This window comes from Tiliqua scincoides, chromosome 1, assembly GCF_035046505.1.
Source record: "Tiliqua scincoides isolate rTilSci1 chromosome 1, rTilSci1.hap2, whole genome shotgun sequence".
NCBI classification, from domain to species: Eukaryota; Metazoa; Chordata; class Lepidosauria; order Squamata; family Scincidae; genus Tiliqua; species Tiliqua scincoides.
Window position 1 is genome coordinate 65,032,066 of NC_089821.1, and position 24,824 is coordinate 65,056,889.

Consider the following 24,824-nt stretch of genomic DNA (forward strand, 5'->3'; position numbering starts at 1 on the left):
TTCCCAAAGAAGCATGTAGCAATACCACATATTTTAGCCTAAGACATTCAGATGATGGAGCCAACCATACCATCTATGTAAGGGCATACATGGTGTGAATGTGGCTGCTGATAATGTGCTGAATCCTCCTGAAATTTAACTCTTATCATTTGAAATCCTTGCTTGTAATAACACCTTCAGGTTATTTTACTTTAAATGTCTGGGGTACCCCTTTGGGGGACACCTAATCCTTCAGTGTGCAACATTCCTAGTGCATGACAGCTATTGGGAGATCTGGTATCCAGCACTGATCAAGCCAAAGTACCTTTTCTAAGCACTCACTCAAATACACTCAACAAGTTTCCATTACTTGAACTTTGGATTGATATTACCAGGTAACAGACCTCCAAGTGATTGGGGGTCAATATTTGAATTACTCTCAGTACATGGAAAAGGAAGTGTACTCATTTCACCATACCATCCCTGTCAAGGGCAGAGAGAATATTTATAGTTGTAGGGAAGATGCATGGAGTATTCCATAGAGGTAGGTGGGGGGGGGGGAAGTTATTTTCTGTTAGCTCATTCCCTCCTTCAGTGTTTTTCTTTTACTGAAATCTGCCTGTACCTGCAGGGAAGAACATGAATTCCATGACAATCATACTCGCCTGAATTTAAGAAGCCACAACACAATGAATACAATTTGCACTACAGAGGGGCTTATAACTCTGTAAGTTTTCTGCCCCGCCATGAGTCTCCTTGGACCTGCACTAGCAGTTTCACTGGCGCAAATCCAAGGAGAGAAACGGAGCATGGAGGCAGCAAAAATTGAGGGTAGATTCCAGTATGTGCAATTGCTACTGGATCTACCCTGTCCTGCAGCCTCCCTACCCCCCCATTCCTCCTACCTCCCAGCCCAGTTCACCCCCCTGCCACATTCCACTCTCCCCACCCCTTCCACCTCCTGCACTGGCTTACCTGCTTCAATGGGTGGCCAACATGACAACAACACAGATGGGAAGGATTCAGCCTTCCTTCTGGTGCCCTAGCAGTGCATGCTGCCAGAGCACATATTATGACTGCCTTACGGCAACCAGTACCATTGAAATACTAGTTCCACCAGCATGGCAATCAAACAGGATTGGATTGTAGTCATAGTTCAGGTATGAGAGTTCAAGGCACAGAGTCATACACACCCATCATATTCTATAGCGGCTGTGCAGAACATAAGTCATAATCACTGTCAGAGGAGTTATCCAAGGGGTTGGAAGATCTGTTGGTTTTCCCTTCCAGAGCTGTGAAAAGAACAAAAGTGTACTATTTCCACAGAGCCATATCCCAGTGGAATACCACAAGTTAAGAAGTACACTATACAGATATACAATACAGTATACAATGGTGCTATATTTCATGGGACTCCCTCAGAAATATCAAGTTCCACAGAAGTCAGCAATCAACTCCTGCCTTCATTTAGCCACCTTTCACTCCAATATATCAATGCAGACTATTATTGTAGAGCAGAATGACATAATGCATAAACCCATAGTTTGGTCCTATGCTTTGGGCCACTTCATCAGAACTGAAGTACAAAGAATTGATATGATCCTGATCCAGATATGCACTCCCCCAAAGGTTGCTATTTATGTTTTTTTTTTAAATAACACACAGGATCAAATAACATGTTAATCACAATGGCTTTCTTCTCCTAAGTTCTATAGACTTGACCTGATCACAGCTCAATCCTATTAGGGTTTATGCTGCCGGAACAAGCATTCTGGCAGCATAAGGCCCTTTACAGCTGTTGCAAAACATGACAGGTCTGTCAGTGTGGCTGGGCTGCAGCCGCAATTGACAAGCAGCTGGAAGATGTCTGCTAGCACCAGTAAGTCAGTGCAGGGAGGGAGGGGTGGGAAGGAGAAGGAATGGGAAGAAGATGGGACGAGGAGGTGTATGGATCAATGTCTGGAAGTGATATCAGCAGTGGCACTGCCAATATCCTATTCCCCTCCCTGCCCTTGATCCCCCAGTCCGGGTCCAATTGGTCTTGTACTAGCTAAATTGCTGATGGGTGTCTGAGTGGACCTAGGGGAATAGTGAGAGCAGGACCTGGGAGAGGGGGGTAAAGGGGGTAATTTGTACCCAGGCCCAGGGTCAAAAAGGGGGCCCAGGAGCCAAAGGAGGGGACCCAGAAATTTCTTGGGATCTCACATTTTCCTATCTGTTCAGACTTTTTGCCTGCATGGGATACTGGGAACACAACCACGAGCATGCAGCTGTAGCTCCTTTGGCTGCACAATATGCAGCTGCTGCTCCTTTGGCTGCACACACTGCAGCTCCTTTGGCTGACCAATATGACTGACCATATTGGAAAGCAATAAGCTTAACCAAGGATAGTCACCCAACAACTGTGAGTTAAACAGCTGTACAATACAAGCCAATCCTCCACAACCCAATTCTCTGTGACACCCCGCATGTGGCCATGCTGATGGGTCCCAAACAACACACTCCTAAGCATGTATGGCTTGCCAGTGTGTTGTTTGGTTTTCCTTATTACTGTGTCTATCCGCCAATCCCACATGGTTTGGTAGACCAGGGCTCAGAAGACTTTTCCAGCTGCCTCCCCCCTCCCCCATCCTGTTTTGCCCCTCCCTGCCCCCAATCTGCTTGTCCATCACCACCCACCCCCACTCTTTCACCCCTCCCCCTTTGCAAAGGGGCCCCAAAGAAACTTTGTACCCCCTGATAAAATCCTCTCAGAGGCCCTGGGTGAGAGTTTACCCTAGGGTAAGAGAACAAATATTCCCTTACCAGGAGGAATCCCATCAGCATGGCCACATGCGGGGAGTTACAGAGAATTGGGTTGCGGAGGATTGGCTTGTATTGTACAGCTGTTTAACTCACAGTTGTTGGGTGACTATCCTTGGTTAAGTTTATTGCTTTCCAATATGGTCAGTCAGCGTTTCCTAGATGGTAGCTAATGGTTGGAGATATCTTCCTGACTGGGCAACTTCCTACATAGTGATTTTTGAACCAGAGCTCTGAGGAGGGGAAGGGGGGGGGGGAGAGAAAGGAAGTTGTCTTGATCTTGTTTTTGTTTTGCTTTTGAGGTCTGAATTTGGGGACAGGCAGAGAACTGAGGGGTTTTTAGCTGGAGTTTGCTAATTCAGAGACATCCTTATAGTGTTGTTATGCTCTCTGATGCAGGATCAGTCATTGCACTGCCTACTGTGGGAATCTATTTGCTTCAGCTGTGTTCTGCTTATATATTCGTAATACTGCAAAGACATTGCATAACTCCAGGATTCTTTCATCCAAACAAAATAAAAACCTGTACTACTGCCTTGGACTTCACCACTCTTAGCTTTGTATAAAGCAGATTAACATAGGCCACCTTTCAAAAGACTGCCAGTGCAATCCTATGCATGTCTACTCAGATATGAGACTCATTGAGTTAAATGGGAAGTATGAATAGGATTGCAGCTTGTGTGTTTTTAGACAGTTTGATTGAGTTGGCATTGCTTACTATGCATGCCACAAGACGGTTCCATCCCTTCCTGCTGCAGCCCTTCGTGACCTCCCATGCCACTTCTAAGGGTCAAAGGACCCTCCGAAACAGTGTGCAAGGTGGGCACACTGGGGGAGGGGAAGAAATGTTCCAAAATCAGTGTCCACCACCCAGGTGCGCATGTGGACATGCCTGCCTTCAGCTCAACAGAATTTTAGAGTCAAGTCATAATTTTTTGTTTTATGCTTCTGTAGCTCACCTTGGGCCTATGTACAAGAGGAAGGTAAGAATTATAATTAATAACAATGAAAGGTGAAGAAAGGCATTATAGAAACAGGGGCCCAGGGTGAAGGCATTTTTCCAGGACTACATGCCAAGTTCATGCAAATGAAATGGATGCACTTTCCCCACTCCCAAGTTTTAACAACTGGGAAACATCCTGGTCATCTTGACTATTGCAGAGTTTCCATAGGTTCTAAAGGCCTTGGCAATTTTTAGCAGTGTTCATAGAAACGCAAAGTAACCAATTCCCACAGGCTGCAACAGGAGTTAACATGGACCGTATAAAAATCTTGTTGACTGCCTCTATTCCTCTAGTTGCTAGTGGCAACTCTTCAATGCACACACTAACTTCTAGGCACTGCAGCACTGTCTTGAGTAACAACAATGCTTTTTTGTGGTAAACAAAAAAGAAATTTACATGGATGCATATTGCAAAGGGAAAAATTAAACGGAGATGCTGCTTCAACTTCTAGTACAGAACTGACCACTGTCATTGGCCATGGCACTATAAGAAAATATGAAGCTGCTTTATACTCAGACCATTGGTGCATCTACCTCCCTCCGTATTGCCTACTCTGACTGGTAGCAGCCCTTCTGGGTTTCAGGCTGGGGTCTTTCCCGCCCTACATGGAGATGCCTGGGATCTTCTGCAGTAAAGCACAGAGCTTTGGGCCCTCCCCAATTTCATCTACGGATGCAGACAGCAGCGTTCAATCCATCTCTACAGCGCCAGTCAGATGCTGGCCTGGCAGCAGCAATTTGCATTGTGAACTCATTCGGTTTAAGACTGGAAGTGTCAAGATGGGCTGCAGTGAGATGGGGATCTTTTGGAATAACATGGATGAATGAATGGTGTTATTGGTTCTGTTAAGAAAATTGAATAACAGTATGAATAATATATAACACATAACAGTAGTAGCAATAATAATAAATATATACGTACAATGATGTATCATTGTAAACTATAGGATACTATAGTAAACTATAAACTATAGTAAACTACAGTAAACTATAGGATATCTGTGCCCTGATTGTTACCTGAATAGGATGAGAGGTAAGAGATTTTTTTGAAGGAATGGTCATCTTTATTCTCCACTTCTCTAACTCCTTGAACTTCATGCTTAGGCTGGACAGCGGCAGAACTGATGCGATGGAATGAAACTAAAGACATACATAATGTAAGATTATCAAATGCATTCTGTGCAGAATATGTCTCACTTTCAAGCTAAAAGACAAGTTTTATTGCTTACTTAAAATGGAAACCCAAGGCCTTAATTAGCGTAAATATATTGGTCTCTTGCCTTTCATTCACATTACAGTGTGGAGGAAAAATGCTCTGGTATTATTGAGAGTTGGTCACTACGTCACTTTTTAAAAAAATATTGTTGTGTCTTAAGGCGCATGCAGTTGTAACTGGGGACCAGATAACTGATGACATTTTTCTGAAGGGAAAAACATACATTCTGGTGTATGCATGCCATCATGTCATGTGTCAATTAGCACCCGGTGCCTATTTTGCAATAAAAGAACACATTTGCTGGATCAGGTCTGCTGTTGCCTTCACTACAAGCAGACTTTTACAGTATTCTTCCTACATTCTCTTTGCATAAATCTTACAAACTTTTTTTTAAAAAATGCAACCCATGTATGCAACTTCATGTTGTTGTCTTTTTTTAAAATGTTTATAGAAAGTGGCTCTTGGGCTTACTCTGCTGGGTGCTGAGGAAGAGCAGAAATGGACCTGTGAGAACCAATCCAGTTTGCAGAGCTAATTCCTACCTCTAGAGGGTGTAACAGCTCATACTGTGATGCATTACAATTTATTACACACTACAGCCAAACATGAAATAACACACAAGGGTGGAAGTTTAGATCACTACACTGCTACTGAGTTTCAAATATTAATACAAAAGGGTAGAACTGTAATTACTGAACTGAATCTCTAAACATAAACATCAAAAGAGGCATTTACTGAGGAATGCAATCATACTATACCAATAGTCCACATTTGGACTGTTGGAAATAAATTTTATTCTTTTATTTAATGGAGATGGAAATCCTCATCTACTTCACTAAAATCGTCATATTTGCTAGTCAGCTAATGAAATTCTGACTGCCTAGAATTCTTTTGCAGTTCCTCTCTGTCAGCCTGTTAGAAGTTCAGGGTTACTGCATCCCTTTTCAAATATGGTATTAGGAGGTAACTGGTGATTCTGTCACACAGAGCCTGCATAGTATTTTAGGACCAGAACTTCAGTCTAGCCAGGACTCTGTCAGATGGCTTGGAATGTCAGAACTAGCCAAGGTGGCCCATCCATGAGATGAAATGAAGGGGTGTGCTGTACTAGAACAGTGGAGTGTGGGAGGATGAGAGGCTGGCACATCACTGGGTAAGGGGGCAGCATTTGGCTTGCCACTTCAGGTGTCAGGAGGGCTTCAGCAGGTTCTTCTGACTAGCTGTGAAACATGTGAAGTGATAATAAAGATATTAATTCCAAGGCTGTCTCTGAGCAGATGCAGAGTGCCTTTCCTTCACCACAGATCACAACTCTGATGCAGGCTGGAATTAAAGGACAGAGTGTCAAGGTCAGTGTGTTAACTTCCTGGCAGGCATAAACCTGAGCACCCCTACAAATCAACCAGGGTCTTCACTGGCATCAAGAACTGTTTTCACTTGATACATGCATATTTCACAGCTCCTCTCAGTTCATCAGAACTCAAGCTTATGTCCTGGTCCTCTGGGCCCATAGAAAACATGGAGACCAGAACAAATGGACAAAGGGTCATATTTAATAGAAAGGAAGAGGGAAAGAATATTCCTAAAAAGTGGCTCAGCCCGCATCATCAGAATTTAATGGTTCAAATGAGCACTTGTGTTGCTGCTGCAGTTAACCCTTTTCACAAGTTTAATTTCCTTGTTTTGTTGTATCTGATGGTTGCCATTCTCTTCCCCCATTTCTGAAACCTCCTCCATCAAAAAAACAGAGAAGATGCTGCAGTGTATCTTGGTGGGAGACCTACTTCCAGGGTGACTGTGCATAGTTGTTTTCATGATTGTTTAAACTAGCTTTTAAGAGGAATCAAACTGGTTGGTTGTGAAAGAAGCCTAGATTCACAATGTGGTTAATCTCTGCAACCCACTTAACCAACTGCCTGACCAATAGCCATCCTGTGACAGGATGCCCAAAGTGTATCTTTGCAGAGATAAAACTGACTACAGCAGCTTTGGGCATGCTAATTAGGACATTTACACACATGAATCTTTAGCCAGTTTATTATGAGAATGTCAAACACAAATTAACGAGATAGAACATACATTCACTATCTCTTCCATTCGTTTTCCTATGAACATTGTTCATAGGTAAACTGAAAAGTTCAAACAAGCTTTTTGGTTTGTTTGCTCAGTTCAATCTGATGATGTTTTTAGAGGCAAACCTAGGTCCTTGCCTCTTACCATGGATGTTTCTTCCTTACCATTCTGGTTCACTCCATTTGGACCAATCCATTGGCGTTCCCTCTTCTTAGCATCTTACAAAAGGTAAAGTCAGTGAAGTTAATGAGGCAAAACAAAGCATGGGTGAAAAGTCTTCTTCCCCTAGCCTGACTCTAAAAATGAGCTAGTTAAGGTCCCACACCTAATATGACTTATGCAGTAAATGAAGTAGTGCTGAAGCCAGCAATGTCCCTCTGCCTTTGAGCTTCCCAACCTGGCAAAACAGTTGTCTATTTTTTTTATCCTGACTTAGAGGCTTCCATTTTGTGAAATGTCCAACAAAAATTAAACCCTCAGATTCCAGGGATGTAGTCAGTCTTAACCACTATGCTGAGTCTCTTGCTTTTTGGAATAACAAGTAAACCAAGAAGACAACACATCCAGAGCAGAAGGTAGAAAGATGAAAGGGGAACAGTAATACTTATACAGATCTAGTAAAACTGGCAGGACTGGTGTAGTGTAGAATTCTGCCGTCTTAGAATGTGCAATGGGAGTCACAAAGACTCGTGCAAATCTTTTCATGGGTGGCCTTAGGCAATCTGCTCTCTTTCAGCCATAGCTGTCCATGCTGCTAGTCAAATAGGCAAAGTTTCCCCAGAGGTACATATCCAGGTCATTCTCTGATCTGGCTCTTGTACTGCAATGGCAGATGCCACGCCTCTAGGCTCAAAGTCAAAGCAAGAGATACTACTTACATTTCTTCACCAGTTTTTTGTAACATGGGGGTAGGATGACTGCAACAAGGGCAAGACCTAACAGGATGCCTAAGACAGTCACTGTTGTGGACACACTGGGCTTGGACTCCTGACCTGGAGAGAGGAGAAGATTACATATTATATGTCACTCTTAGGAGAAAGCTGATCTTCAAAGAAATACAAGCGTAATGACACTTAACATCTCAACCAGTTCAGCCCATTCATCAAGGCAAGTGAAAAAACTGTGTGCAACCTGACCATTTGCTTCATCTTCTAAAACTCTCATTCTTTCCAAATCACCCACACTGTAAATGCCATTCAAAGTTGCTCAGTGGCTCCCAACCTCCACTGCAAATGCCATCTACCATTCAAGATGCTTACCCTGAACATTGGTCAACATAGCACAGGAGTCACAGAACAACTGGTGTTCAGACCTAACTATCAGCATCCCATGGGAATAAGAATCTTGGCCTATTGAAATGATGTATGTTTGGCACTTGGAACTGTAGAAATACTAAGTATTGTGGTGCACCTCTGCTCCCTCTCCCAAGCCTTGGGGTCCTCATGTTTTGTTCTAGTGCAGATTTTCAAGCACTTAATGTCAAGGGAGTGCCTGGGTGAAGGCTGAAGATGGGAGTCATTGGTGCAGTAGATTTGCATGTACTTGATAGTATTATAATAGGTGAGCAATGAGGAATGCAGTGTACCCAGAGCTTTTGCACAAACAAGACAGGAGACTCACTCTGCAGTCAAGTGATTTAATGAAAACAAGGCTAAGCTCCTTGGGCTGCACCATAAATATACAGATTACTTCACCTTTGTTAAAATGTCCCCACTGTCCCCTCCCTGGGGGTTTTCATAGCCCTTGACACTTCCAGGTGGAGGTTCTTGTTCTCCTGCCCTGTAGGCTCCAACTATCTAGTCTAGACAGCACAGATTGCTGGGTCTTGAGGGACAGTCCTTGGGATGTGGGTCCTCAAAAAGAAGATCCTCCATACCTCCCCCGTAGCCCCTTCTGGCTGGTGGCTGCAGCCCCCAGTTCCAAGCCCCTGTGGGCTCTGCAGGAGAAGCTGTTCTCTTCCTTTCTCCCAATCACCCCTTTGGTCAACTTATACTGGGATCCTCCTCTGGACCCTTTCCTGCACGTCTTCTTGTCCATCCTCCACCAAGCCCCAGCTACCATTAATGAGGCTGGAGGGCTAGCTGGCGAACCATTACCTGACCCTATTCTGCAAATGCATAGTGATGACGGCATCACCAGGCCTCTCCCCGGGGTCCTATTGCAGACACTCTCCTACACTGAAGGGAGCTACAGTACAGCACACCTTCTATTTGCAACCTGAAGTGGCACAGTCCAGAATTCTTGCACCACAAGATCTACTACAGGGGTGCTCACACTTTTTTGGCCCGAGAGCTACTTTGAAACCCAGCAAGGCCCGGAGATCTACCAGAGTTTTTTTTACAATGTTCGCGCCATCATAACATATAACATTTATGTGTACAATGTATGCTGGTGTACCTTGAGCCCCACTGAGTATAACAGGACTTACTCCTGACTAGACATGCCTAGGATTAGGCTGTGAGGCTGCAATCCTAGCCACACTTACCTGGGAGTAAGCCCCATTGAGTACAATGGGCCTTACTCCCGGCGTTTCCCCCCAGAGGCACCTGAAGGGGGGGGTCGGCACTCCGCGATCTACTCATTTTGCCTCGTGATCTACCAGTAGATCGCGATCCACCTATTGAGCACCCCTGGTCTACTACCTTCTTCTGTTTAATATGCAGAATAGTTCTGACACCTCTGCTGCCCCTTGCAATACTGAAATAGCACAATAAGCTAATTTCCTCAGAGTTCCAAACCTCATAGGAAAGTAAAACACCACAGAGTTCAGGGGTGTTCTTCTAGATAGTCTTACTCACCTGAGCATGTAACCATCATTATACTCAAGCATTCCTCTGTCCCATTTAGACACCCTGAGCTTAAGTGCCTTTTCTCACACTGCATCTTCTCCTCATAGGCAGGCAAAGGCTGCTGATTCCTCCACAGGTCCTTCAGTTCTAAGGCATCTTCACAGTTTGCTCCTTTGCAGATTCTGGGTGACATCTCCCTCCACCTTCCCTGCAAACCCAGGCAAGCCATTTCCCAGTGGCCTTCTCTGTTCGTGCTCACAGTTCCAGTACACAATGAACTTCCATCTTCTAGCCTTATCCTTGGTGAGGTATCTGTGAGAGAAAAACATGGGAGTGTAAATGTAAGATGCAATGAGGGGCGTGAGCCCACTCCTCCTTCCTCTGCTCCATATGCTGTTCTGTGCTACAGAACATGTGGTTGCAGACCTTAAACAGCCCCTCACATGCAATTTAAATACTAGTTCAATGTGAAGAGGGATCTGAAGGCCTTAGGAATGGACCTCAACAGGTGGGAAACCTTGGCCTCTGAGCATCCCACTTGGAGGCAGGCGGTGCAGCATGGCTTCTCCCAGTTTGAAGAGACACTTCCCCAACAGACTAAGGCAAAGAGGCAAAGAAGGAAGGCCCATAGCCAGGGAGGCACACCAGGGATAGACTACATTTGCTCCCAGTGTGGAAGGGATTGTCACTCCCGGATTGGCCTTTTCAGCCACACTAGACGCTGTTCCAGAACCACTTTTTAGAGTGCGATACCATAGTCTCCCGAGATTGAAGGATGCCAATGATGTTTGTTCAATGTTCAGAAGAAAAGGGTGTGTGTGTGTTATCTTCATGGTCTGCTTATGGGTTTTCTGGAAGCTTCTGGTTGGCTATGTTGGGTACAGTATGCCAGACACAGGTTGCTTTCCACAGTAGCAGCCCGACTGGGCTTGTATGGTGATGGAATGAGCATTATGGTAGTCACTGCCTTATGGTAGTCACAAGCAGCTCTCCAGAAGTGTGTGAGGCCAGAGCAATTTGGGAGGCCAGAGCAATTTGGCTGGCACAGGTCTGAGTAGGCCCATCCACACTGTGAAGGCTTATCCCCAGGTAAGGGAATGAATGTCCCCTTACCCAGAGGAGACGTCTGCGACTGCACCCCTACAGGATGCAGTGGTAGCCATTTTGGCATTGCTGCATCAGCAAGGGGGAAAGGATAGGATTGGGCTGTAGGGCACTTTAAGACAATTGAGACATTCCTTTTCTGCCATTTGCTAAAAGTGGGATTAAAATGGTGCTTCCACACAGTGCTTAATATAGCTCTGTATGTATTATCTGGCAATGCTGAATGCCCATTTTTGAAATATAGTTTGGTTTCCTTGTCCTTGAAAACATGGGATCTGTTGCCATATTTTGGAAGATGCAGAATTTTGAACTTGGCACCATATGATCTCCCTGCAACACCATTGCATTGATGGAATTTTGGAGGAAAATCTATTCAATAAATTTGTCCAAGATCATCCATCAACATAAATTTTCATACAAAACCACTGTGTTTGTCATTTGGCTGGCAAGGTAGCAGTGAACAAATGTTCAGAATGATGTTTTACCAGCACAGCAGCACATAATGTCTGGCCAAGCTGTCTCTTACAGAAAACCTTGCATTTTACTGATTCCATAAAAGCTGCTATCATCAATAACTAGCTTTGTATTTCTCCTTACCCACCCCTTACTTTCTTTCCTTTATAACATGTCTACCTTCCTAGTTAGTTCTTTATTCTTCTGTGAGATTCTTCTATATCTAGAACCACAGTTATAACCTGCAAACTTCTGTAGCACGGGTGACTTTCAGCAGTAGGGGCTTTGGGACTAGTGCTTCATGGTTTTCTTACCAGTGGGCTTTGGTGAGGTTACTGGCACTGCTGGTGTTGTCGGTAACACAGTGGAGATTTGCACAGGAGCTGAAATGACAAACACATCTCAAGGATGTTTATATTAGGGATATTAGGGATAATAACCTTGAAAAGAAAGGAAGAAGGCAACAGCAACACTTCCAAAGTAGTTTCAGTCAGTTTGGGGGAGGGGTCGCAGTTACGCAGTTTGCATGCAGTAAATTCTGGATTCAACCTCTGACATAATAATAACAACAACAACAACAACAACAACAACAACAACAACAACAACAACAACAACAGGTATTTATATACCGCTTTTCTTGGTCTTTATTCAAGACTTTATTCAAGGCGGTTTACATAGGCAGGCTTTTATTTATCCCTTATTAAATAGGGATTTTTACAATTGAAAGAAGGTTCTTTCTTTCAAGAACCACAACATTCAGGTGTTTCATTCCGATCTGGCTTCACATTCTGGCCTCCATCCTCCCACGGTCAGAGCAGATGGAATGGCTCGGCTTCAGCTTGTCAGCTGCTTCAAGGTTGCACGGTGCCAGTGGCCTCGAACTGGCGACCTTGTGGATGTTATCTTCAGGCAGACGGAGGCTCTACCCTCTAGAACAGACATCTCCAGATAGGGCCTTGCCTGAAGCCCTGGAGAGCTGCTGCCACTTGGTGTAAACAGTCCTGAGCTGGATGGACCCACCTGGTAGAAGACAGCTTTACCAGCAGTCTGCTCCTACATATGTTGTCTGTTGATGATGATGATGATGATGATGGTATTTAAGTACCACTTTTCAACCAAACAATTTGACAAAATGGTCTATGAAGAAAAATCAACTAAGTTCAATCATTCTTATTCCTAGCTCATACTCCAGATGGGCTGTTCATCTTTTAAGAATATATTGAAAGCTTCCCTCTCTCTCTCTTTACATACACACACACATTCATCCTTGACCTTCTAGAAAATATCTATTGATAGGATAAGAGAAGATACATTTGAACTTTTTAAAACATGGTCAGTTCTTTTAAATGTTACCTCTATCTTACCAAAAGGCAGAAAAATACAAAGTGCCTCCCTTGCAGGAGGGGAAAGGTGGAATACAAAATATTTTAAACAAATAAATAAACAGGAAGGCATATTGTCACACCTACCTACACAAACCATGGCCAGATGCTGAGTGCAGTTGGATGCATCCCACCAGCACTCCTTCAGAGTCGTCACGTTCCCCCAGCAGTCCTTCACAGCCATGGCCTCTTGCTTTCTCAGTTCTTGGGAATAATGTTCCAGTTTTCCAAAAGGGGAGCCACACTGAAGTTGTCGACATGCAATTGCTGCATTTTCATTTGTCCACCCTTCGCTACATATTCTCTTCCATTTACCTCTGTGAAAAATCTCCATCCACCCAGAACAACTGGAGCCGGTACCCGTGAACCTTACATCCCACTCTGTTGGAGAAGCATGAAAACACTCAGACAAGTTCAAACGTATCAAAGCCTTTTTCTTCTCTCACTGCTGTAACTGCTTAATTGTGGTGAGCTCAGGCTTATTTTTATTATGAAGAAACAGGGAAGTGAAATGCTAAATTTGGGCAGGGTACAGGATAGAACAAGCTACTCACAATAGTTTCAAAAAAAAAAATCACAGAAACTGGATGCAGTTAAAAGAATTCACTAAATCCAGTTAGAGAAGGCACTTACCTTCAGGGCTCTTGTTTATTCCATCATCACAAGTGGCCACTGCAAAGAAAATAATAATTAAAAAAAATAGAGGAGAAAACTACAAACTGAAAACAATTTTACTTTCCACCAGAGCCAGGGCCGGCCATAGGAGCTGTGGTGCCCAATTGGAAACACTAGTCAAGGTCTGTAGAATCTTAGAGGTATAAATACAATTTATTATAGACGTTATATCTCTGTGGTAGAATGGAAAGCAATCAAAATGTGCGCTTAAAAGTGCATGTGAGTCAATGGACCACATAGATCTAAACACATTTTAATATAAGATTGCATGCAATGTATGCCTACCAGTAGACAAACAAAATGTGTAAAATACCTTTGAAAGTAAATACAGTTTTTTTTAACTTTTTCAGAGAAATAAATTTTTGTGCTCTGATTAATTAATTAACATGTTATGTAATTCACGTACTGTGAGTAAAAAATTTCAAAATATAAACACTATAAACAAATACTACTGACATTTTAGGAATTCAGAAGAAAATTACTCCAATTGGCTTAAAGCCAGCTCTGACCAGGACCGTTAGACAACGCTCCTTCCCTCTTTTTGCTAAGCACTCCTAAAAAATTTTCTGTTATACCAATTGGCTCTAATGGGAGTCTACTCCTGGAGTAAATAGTCACAAATCCTCATGCCATATCACCTGCCACGTCAGAGGGACCTGTTATTCTTAAGAGCAGCTCTTAAGTCAGGGGGCTGCAGATGGAAGGGATTTCTGGAAAAAACTTGAAGTGAACACAGAACACAACCCTTTGGATCCTGGCCCTACATAGCAACTTATTTAATTTATATATACTCTGGTTCTCCGACATACACAGTACTTTATAATGTAGTCTAAGGGCCCAGTTCTATATTGGGCCCTAGCGCAGGCACTGGGTGCTATAAACATGCCATAAAGCACGTTTACGGCACCCAGAAAATAGGGAGCACTGGCACTGGGCCTGCACCAGTCAGGCGCTGGGCCCAGCACAGGCAGGAGGAGGATGTGCTGCCACTGGGGGGTAAGACCGCTGGTTGGCAGTGTGGCCCCTGGGGGGAGGGCAGAACAAGGCGGGGCAGAACAAGTAACCATGGTGGGAGGGCAAGGGACCAGTGGAGCCCTGCTCCGCCGAACCCTGAACTCTGTGTCGAGCTGGAAGGTCTGACATGGAGGCTCTCGCGTCTGTGCCAGCAAAATAGCCAGTGCAGATGCAAGGACACCCATTGTTAGGTCCAGGGCTTTCCTCAGGGAAGGGGACAAAAGTCCCCTTCTCCTGAGAAGACTCCTGGTAACTTCCCAGGATTGCATAGGGATTTCCAGGGAAAGCATTGGATTGGGCTGCCCGTTATACTGTAGAAAAAATGAAAGTGCAGGGGAGATATAAACACTTGGATTAAATCTGCAGGAACATTGGGGCAGATTGAAAGCTGCCATAAATAAAGAGGTCTTCAAGTTGTGGCAAAAAACAATGACAGAGGAGGCCAGACAGATCTAACTGGGTACAACATCGAGACAGGCCAGAAATTATTAACATGGTGGGGAGCTATGTTCACTTTTAAGATGGAAAAATTGAAAGCCAATCAAAGGCTTTTTCTAATAACAATAGCATATTTAGGTCTAACAACAATTTTCTAATTGTTGTCTTTCTAATAACAATAGTCTGCAGGAAGCTGCAATTAGAATTGGAATTTTTGCAGGGGAAAGGTGCTAAAGCCCCCTTATCCCACTGTACAGTATCACACAATTTCACTTCCCTTGGCATGCTATTTAAAAAAAAGACATACTCCAAAGAGCATAGGGCCTTGCCAGACAGTCTGCGTAATGTATAGCTTGAATTTCAACTTTCAGAGCCAGTCCAAGACCGCCTAGCATCTGAAGTGCCATGCCAAATTCTACCTCTCATTTACCTGGTGATGCACTAGTCTCTGCTCCTTGCACTCCCTGAAGGTGCTCTAGCCCATCATTCTCCTCTCCTCCACATGCCCTCTTCCACTCCATCCACTTCTTCCCTTTCCAATTCAGGGAGTCAGGGGATCAGCAAAAGGGACTGGGTGGACAGAGGTGGGCGCCCTCCCCATCAATCTGCTGTCAGAGGTGACCACTCCATCTTCAAACAATTTACTGTACTCCCATAAAGAGACATCCACTGACCATTAATGCTCTTTTGTCAAATGCCAGACTCTGCTTGAACATGAACCAATGTGAACCATTCACATTTCTCAGACAGCCAACCGACAACAGTATTGGACCTGGCTGACCTTAACTGCTGCCAATTCCAGCAGTCATGCCAACCTCCTGTAGTAGCTATCAGCTGCCTGTCAATTAAACGTTCATCTCTTGGTAAATCACAAAGGTGATGGAACTCTGTGCGTCCCATCCCTCTGCCTTTGGCGGAGATCATTCATACCACCCTAGACGATTGGGGGCTGAGGATAAGAATAGGCCCTCAGTTTGGCTGTAGTTGTCATAAGAGGCGACTAAACAGCCACGGGGTAGATGGGACTCATTAGCCTGGGAAGGCAGCTCATTTGAGAGAAGGAAAACTCTGATCCCAAACCTCCACTGCCTTGTGACTACATCCAGTTAAGGAAAAGGCTTGAGTCAACCTCGAGGCAAAATCTGGAGCTGGAGTGCCTAAGACAGTTCATGGCTGAACACAGTCATGTTCTGGCAACTCCTGCAATGCCACTGGAACCAACCGTAATGGCTTCTGCCTTTCCATTGGACCATTTCAGTGATGTGGAGAGGGGGATTTGCTGCATGGGTAACAGTCTATCCTCCATATCTACCTTACCCAGGCTTCGCGCACTGGAGAGGACACTGTTTTGGAACCATTATTCAGAGCGCGATACCATAGTCTTCCGAGACTGAAGGATGCCAACTGTAACTGTAGACGACTGGTCTGAGACACCTTGATACCTACAGTAATTGAAAACTGTTCTTTCTGTGATACAATGTTATTAACTACTACAGGTATACAGAGATGCTTAGAGCAGATCTTGCTTCAGTTGGGCTTGCAATGTAACTGTAAAGAGTATACTGGCCTGAATGTGTTTGATTAATGGATCAATTAAAAATAGTTTAACCCCACCTTTCCCCTCTCAAAGGGAGGCTCCTGACTTGGCCTTTGTCTTACATATGCCTCTCAATTTCTATTTTCACCTCATGGACAAAACTTGATCCTACAAGAGAATGTGGATAAGAGGCAACTGAAATGCACATGCATATTCAGGTCAATAGAAGCCTGTTTTCTCATACCATACTCGCTCACACAATGTATGTCAATTTCTTTTTTCATGAGGAGCAGCCAGTGCTGACATCAGGGTCTTGGGGGTCTTGGGTGCCTGATGTTGGCAAGGGGCACCATACTGACATCAAAATGTTGGGGGCAAAGCCCTGTACTGGGTCCCCTGGGATCCTGCATCCCCAATGGCAAATTGGATGCTACCATTGCTACTAGTAGAGATTGAGTGTTCAGGGATTGACCTGTGAGAGTGGGCTCTCTGATGAACATGGGCCTTCAGGTAGTGCCTGACCTGATAGACCCTAATACCACAGTGGTGGGTAGATATATTGGTCTGTTGCTGCAAAAACGAGAAGGAGGCTGTAGAACTTTGAAGACAGGATTTCACCATAACCATTTGTGGACTACAGTCCTGTTCATCAGTGCATGAAATGTTGCCCTCAGTTGGCAGGTGTCTGGGGTGGCGCTTCATGCATCTGATAAAGTGGGCTGTAGTCTATGGAACCTGGAAGTTAATGAACAGAGACACTGGCAAAGCCTGAAAGCATTCCATCCAATGTCAGTTCTATACTGGCATCATGAATCTGATTTAAAGAAGAGCTGCTTTAAGCACCATGCATTAAAATCCCCTCAATCTTTAGGAGGACATTGATGAACTGCATGTTTGGGGCACCAATTCTCCACTGAGAAGGCTTGCTACACAGGCTCTGCTGAAACAAATGGGGAAAGTACAAGTGTATATTCATTGCATTGGAGCGTGTGTAGGAGATAGTAATTGCAAACACAAACAGTGCCTTTTGTCTCTTTCGCTGTGTAATTACCAGACCAATTACCATTCTTTCTTGTTGCTGTTTTCCTCTAGATGATAATTTGATTAAGAGGAATGTTGATGCGCAGGGTGGGGGTGGGGAGTGAACAATAAAGAAACAAGAAGGGGTTGAGCTAGATTTCTGCCTCAGATTTCTGTTCACTTCTGTGAAGCTGTCCCGATTTGCACCAAGGGAATTTTCTCTCCCCACCACACACGGCAATTACGCATGCAGTGTGTAATTACTGTTCTACCCTCCTTTTACTTGTCTGCCTTTTTTTTCTTTTTGTCAGTTTAAATAGCACACATATATGCAGCCATTTGAGCAAACTGGGAAGGGATGGGGAATCCCTATGGGAATCCCTCAGTATGCCTGCACTATGCTCACATGGAAAGGAACTATCCCCAAGACATTTTATGTGTTTCTCTAAAATGTAAAGTGCAAATGCAATGCCAATTTATGCAAGAGCAGGTAAACGCTTCATCAACATGGGACAGCCTGAGTTCGTTGCCAGGTAATTTTAATTGCAAGTTGCTTTTGAAGCCAATTATGACTGAAAGAGAGGTATCAATACAATAAAATAAAAATATGTGTGAAGGAATCCTCATTTGGGGCCTCAAGGAAGGCCTGAACAGGCTTACATGACTCAATTGCTTCAAAGTCATTGCCACAACCTTTATAATTTGCCTGCTTCTTTGTTATGTTTGTTCAGTATTCATCTGAGGAGCTCTGAGTGACACTTTAGTTTCAAACAATCCTGTGAATTGGGTGTCTGAAAAGCAGTGCTCAAGGCCACACTCACAGTGAGTTTCATTGCTGAAGGCCAAAGCAGGCAGATATGAGAGATCCATCACATCTTTGTTCAACATTAAAAAAAAATGTTTAGAGCAATTGCAGAGGATCTGTTTTTAATCCACCAGTGCTGCCATGAGAAGGGTCTCTAATTCCATTTGAATGGAGGAATAGTCCTTATTTTTGTCTTAACCAAAGATTTGCAACTCCCCATATCAGGCATGTGCCCTTAGCTATTTCAAGACAAATATGATACTTAACCCTTTCCTTCACAACATTTTCCCTGCTCTAAATTCACTCCTAGTTGAAAATATGGAACAATCCATATTTTATACACAAGCAAAAATTCCTGTTTTTTAAAGACATTTTGCTGTAGAGAAGGCACAAAATGCAATGAGGCATCTTGAATTTTAAAGTGGTATATCTTTCTGTATCTCTGTTAGCGGATGACAAAGATGAATTGTGGCTATTTCACTTTAGATACCATATACAGATAGAATGTTACAAATTCAGCCTTTCCAGAACGCACAGTCTTCAGCTAAACATCTATAGACAATTAGTGGAACTTGTTACTCTGTAAGGCAGGGGTGCTCAATAGGTGGATCGCGATCTACCGGTAGATCGCGAAGCAAAATGAGTAGACCGTGGAGTGCTGACCCCCCCTTCAGGGGCTTCTGGGAGGAAACGCCGGGTGTAAGGCCCATTGTACTCAATGGGGCTTACTCCCAGGTAAGTGTGGCTAGGATTGCAGCCTCACAGCCTAATCCTAGGCATGTCTACTCAGGAGTAAGTCCTGTTATACTCAGTGGGGCTCAAGGTACACCAACATACATTGTACACATAAATGTTATATGTTATGATGGCGTGAACATTGTAAAAAAAACTCTGGTAGATCTCCGGGCCTTGCTGGGTTGCAAAGTAGCTCTCGAGCCAAAAAAGTGTGAGTACCCCTGCTGTAAGGCGTTGCTTGACCGCAGGCCATGGGATGAAAGGCCCTTGGATCAAGCAAAACCTGACAGAAGAACGGTCGCCTAAAGGGATCTCTCCACCATTTGATGATATAATCTACCCAATTTATCTCAGAGCAGGTAATCTTATATGCACTTAGATAAACAAGTGTCAGTTTTTCTAGTGGAATGTAGATAATGGATATAATGCTTCTGAGGAAAAGCCCCCCCCCCCCAGTGCCCAGAAGTAGGTTATGCATTTGTTCTGTTCCCTGTCCCTTGTTCACATTACATAAAGAAGCATGTTCACCTGGGTCAAATGTTGAAGGGCAAGTGTCCAGCTGCAGACGCTGGGGGAAAACCAGTTAAGTAGTGCAGAGGAAAACCAGTGAGGTAGTGGGGAGTCTGTGGAAAAAGGTACTGGCCTTTTCCAGGAACACTAAGCAGGCTTTTGGTGTTGCCAGAATGTTCGGGTAACAGAATACAATAATTTAAATTGATGATCTTTATTTTATTCTGTAGTGTCTGATATGTCAAATAATATAGCCTATATCAGCAGCCTTTAACATTTTCTGATCCAGGGCCCTCTCTTAGTCCCAACCTACAGTATGGGACCCTCTTTGAATATTTCACTATGTCCTTTCTCATTTCTCCCCATGTTTCAGGATCTCCTCCTGTTGTACTCAGTAGATCCCTTCCCTGGTGAAATAGCTATGAAAATAGTTTGGAGAAGTCTTGAGCCTTTGTTTCAAGGCTGCTGTCTTATGGCATGCCAGCCACAAACCCTGGCAAGCAGGCCATCAGAACTTATAAACTGGAGAAGTTCCATTTTTTTTTAAATACAGTGTATCATGCTAATATAGCAACTTATCAAAGATCACCAGAAGGTGTCTGAACAAACGCAGAGTTCAAAATATGTTTATCCATAAGACCCAGTTAGCAGATGGTCAACCAAATATGGAAATTATTTAGCTAGCTAACCGGAAACTAGAAAGATAACCAGGAGATCAGATGTATCTGTGTAATGCCACTCTAAGGGACTGTTTTATTGTTGTTATGGAGATCCAGATGTCCTTGCCGAAAATAACTCTACTGCCATGAGAAAAATGCATTTTCTAGTCACTCAAATTACAATATTTGGTTTCTGAAAAATTAAATTCCAATATGTGCACACACAACCACACACACACCTTATCATTTTACAGATGTACACTGCCTCAAACACTGTATAGAAAGGTGGTTAAGACCTCTTGACCATAAATATGGAGGAAGTGCAGTGAAATATGGCTGCCGGAGTGACAGTAGTGGTGGCAATCAGGGCCTCTGAGGGGAATTTAATCAGGGGGTACAAAGTTTCTTTTGGGTCCCTTTGCAAAGCAGGAGGGGTGAAAGAGCAGGGCTGGGTGGTGACAGTGGAGCAGAATAGGGGCGAAGCAGGGTTAGGGGAGGGTAGAAACAGATGGAGAAGTCTTTGGAGCCCAGGTCTACCCACCCATGTGTTATCAGTAGTGTCCCCAGCATCCCCAATCATTTTAGTGTCCCCAGCATCCTGCACGGGCAGCAAGTCTTGAGTAGAAAGAAAAATGTCGGATCCCAGGAAATTTCTGGGCCCCCTCCTTTGGCCCCTGGGCCCCCCTTTTGACTCTGGGCCTGGGTACAAATTACCCCCTTCTCCCCCCTCTCCTAGGCCATGGTGGTAATTCTCTCTTCTGTGCCTGCACAATTCTGAAAGCATTTTACACGTGTGATTTTTAGGGAGTGCTTTGATGTTGTAGTATTTTTTTAATGACAGCACAATCCTATGCATGCCTACTCAGAAGTACCTGTACAGTTTTTTTCAGTGGGATTTTCTCCCAGTTAGGTATGTATAGGAGTGCAGCCTTAGAGGTGGAGCACCTATGTGCTGTACTACAAATGCACAAGCCTTCATGCAGCACTATCCGGTGCAGCAGAGCTTGTGCTCCCTGTTTAAACAAATAATTTGATAAAGGGGATTGTTGTATAATTCAAGGACTATTATTTTTTTAAAAAACTGTTCAGAAACAAGACCAATGAGAGTTTCCAACAACAGCACTGTATGTATGTGCATGTGTGTGTGTGGTGTGAGTGACCACTGTGTGGGCAAATCGTTTAAATCTGCTCCCCTTGCCACAGTCCCAATCTGGATCACCACCAATTATTTTACACAGAGCAAACACACGTGCTGCTGCATAGCACATTCTTAAAGTTGTGGAGAACTCAGAAGTTGAACTCAAAAATTGCTACATTGTGATATTTTAACTGGTTCTATTTGGTGTAATAACCTCCTTTAAAAAGTAATATATGATTTATAAATTTGTTGGGTTTATACATCACATTTGCAACAGCAGCTACAAAGCAGTGAAATATGGAACAATGCAGCAAAACTGTGTAAGATGAATACTCAGATTAAAAGAAAGCATTAAAAAACTTATAACATACAAAACAATCTCAGTTTATCCCCAAATAAGCAAATGTGTCTATTAGACAGACAGATCAGTACAGACATCTGAGAGGACATTTGATAGCCTGGGGGAAGCCACTGCATAGCCCTGTCCCATGTGCTCACCAGCTGAAATTCTACGGGTATCGGCATGTGGAGAAGAGCTTCTTCCAATGAACTTGTAGGGCAGGTAGAATCACATAGAAATGTCACCCTAGATTTAGGTGCTAAGGCTTAGCACTCTTTTATTTCTAATCATCTGTTTAAAAAAAACTGCGCTTTCAGCTTACAAAATGCTTTACATTCCCTATGTGATCCATCATTTTACACAACCCTGTGGGTTTAATCACTTTTGCATTTGGGAACTAAAGCTGAGAAAAGTGGCTTGTCCAAGAAATTCAGATCAGAAATTCAGGCCTGAATCGAAATGCTAACCAAGCTGCCCAGGGCCAAAGTTGATGCCCTGAATCACTCGGGTTTGTCCCAAAAGGTCCTGAAATAACTGTGTATTGTGTGAAGGCGTGTGTACTGTACTCTTCTTGCTCTGCACAGCTTGGACAGGCGATGCTGCTGCCAACTCTCAGCAGAAAACAGAAGCACGACTGGCTTTCTAAAATCCATCTACCTGGTTTCTAATATAAACTTCATTTATTGCATGAAATCTTCTGCACTCAGTCCCTTAATGCAAGCCAAGCCATCTCTGGAGATCCTGGGCTATTCCGTCCCCAGTTAATTGCTGCATGTTTTGCCTGGCTGTACTAGAGCATAAACCTAAATGATTTTTCCCAGAGAAAGCGGCATGGAGTAAAACATATTAATTCTTTCATTTCCTCTTCTATTAATGTCTTGGCATGGGTGACTTTCTGTATGCTAGATTACCATCAGATAATATTCGCACCGTATTATACAGCATTTGCATATTATGCAAATCATTGTGAGACACTAACTAGGAGCACTGGTAGTGCTAAATAAACATTATGGAAAGTACCTACATATGTTGCACTAACTCTGGGTCATGTCCAATTTATATAAATGGATAAACATGATGTAGTCATTGAAGATTTCAGCATTGTTAAGTACTGTGCTCAGCACAGCTTAGAACTGCTAAGATACAGACACACCTTTTGGTTTCACCCTCTTTTAAAGAATTCCAAGGATTTCTCACTTCCTTACCTTTCTTTTACGTTTGTGGCCTAGGACATGCCTTTCCTTGCCAACAGTTAAGCACTATTTCTTTAACAGTTACATTGTATACATTCTACTAGTAGCTAGAAGGTTTGGCACTGAACTGTGCCGAAATAAAAAAATTTTTTTCCTTCCTGCCAACTGAAACATGATATACAAGGTTCACAGTCTTGAGTTAAAAAAAGACGCAATCTAGGACTGAGAAGATAAAGGAGGTTGTCATGGTAGTCAGGCACAGGAGACAAGATAACAGAAAGCAGGTTTGTAGTTGAAGGTGGACTGCTTATTGGTTTCAGTGACTGACAAGGGTTAATTGGTGAACCTGTGCCCAAGCTGCTGCTGCAGATGTCCCCAATCACAAACCCAGCAAGTGCAATGGGTATCCAGATGTGCCTGTGCAGATGTGCATGGACAATATGCGCAAAAAACATATTGTCCATGCACACAGATCTCCCTTGCTAAATTGGGCTGATTGTTTTTATTTTGAGCGGTAAACTCATTCCCTTTACATTTTAATAACTCCTTATTTTTTTCCTCAGATTTATATATAGTATGTTGAAATATATTTTGCCAGCATGTACCTGAAACATGAAATAATTGCTGTCATTTGTTGATGCAAGGGCCAAATTAGAAAATCAGTGCTAAGAAAAATACTAAAAATTATGTGGAAGGGTCTAAATTGGAACTGGAAAGGTGTGATGTACTGCGAGCTGTTTCCGGGTCCACACAGAAAAACGTATCTATTAAATGTATATTCACCCACTCCTGCTTTGTCCTGACAAGAAGGCTCTTGCAGCAACTTATAAAAATGTTATCAGTTCAAACAAACCCCATTCAAAGCTATGATGAAATAGTAGCAGGAAAGAACGAGCTGCAAGTCAGTGCACAAAAGCTGCTAAAAATGCAAATCACTCTAGCAACCCAAAAACTTTTCTAAACCTGAAAGAAAAGAGTCTTCTAAATTTTGCAAGAGACTGACAGCCCAATCCTATGCCTGTCTACTCAAAAGTAAGTCCCATTAGAGTCAATTGAGCTTACTCCCAGGAAAGTGTGGATAGGATTGGGCTGAGTCAGGCATGCTTCTCTAGAGAGAGACTTCCAAAGACACAGTGCCTCCACAAAGAAGGCCACAGGCCCAACTGCCCACCACCATATTTCCATGAAGAGGTAACGTACAACAGAACCTCATGTGAGTGCATGAGTGACATGCTCCTTCAGAGACCCTGGTCTCAGGTATCCCATACTGCCACTGCCTTCCAGGGTAGCCAGCCCAGGCTCATAGTGAGACTAATCTCTGCAGACATGCAGTTAACTGCACAACCCTCCTAGGGCATTATGTTTCTGAATGTGCTAGAACTCCATAATAGCACTTAGCATTTCTCTAGCACTTTTCCTAAAAGCTCCAAGAGCTTCACATACTGTCTCAATAATCCTGAGGTGAGAAGGGCTAGCCTTATTCCCCTCAGACAGAGAACAGTGACTGAAGCCCACAGTAACTTTTCAAAGGCCACCCACTGAGTTCAGGGCTCAGCTGAGATGTAGGCCACACCTTGTACAGAAGAGTTTCTGGGTACTACTCACCCCACAACCCCATCAACATCAGTGGGATAAAGTCTAGATGCTTGAATGTCATCGGCACGTTCCTCCTCATCCAACCATACACAGCTAGCATATTTTGTGTCCTTCCCCTGACACATCTGCTACCTGCTGTAGGCAAAGGGAGGGACTGGGGAGGAAGGCAGAGTGCTTGCTTTCTCCTGATGTGGTTCTTTGCGTCATGTTTCAGTTGCTTGAAGTTTGCTTTACCAGTCCCCTTTACCTCTCCCTACCCTTCAGAGTCCTAGAACTGGTCGCAGGCCTTAGGCACCGCCTGGCCACAAAAAACCGCTGTCTCCATTTACTTCCACAGCACGTTGAGGAAGCCACTGAAGGCAT

The 24,824-nt window shown here is 43.6% G+C and overlaps 1 protein-coding gene across 1 annotated transcript; it reads right to left on the bottom strand.

Annotated features, from left to right (window-relative positions):
• Positions 1-145: 145 nt before the first annotated feature.
• On the bottom strand, positions 146-24,522 carry CD5 (CD5 molecule). The gene is made up of 10 exons (XM_066619826.1): positions 24,471-24,522; positions 13,435-13,473; positions 12,889-13,182; positions 11,734-11,802; positions 9,872-10,174; positions 7,952-8,065; positions 7,238-7,291; positions 4,802-4,924; positions 1,173-1,271; positions 146-604 (listed from the first exon to the last, which is right to left on the bottom strand). The coding sequence occupies exons 1-9, from the start codon at positions 24,520-24,522 to the stop codon at positions 1,183-1,185; spliced, it is 1,137 nt and encodes a 378-aa protein (XP_066475923.1). The 3' UTR covers positions 146-604; positions 1,173-1,182.
• Between the last annotated feature and the right edge of the window lie 302 nt (positions 24,523-24,824).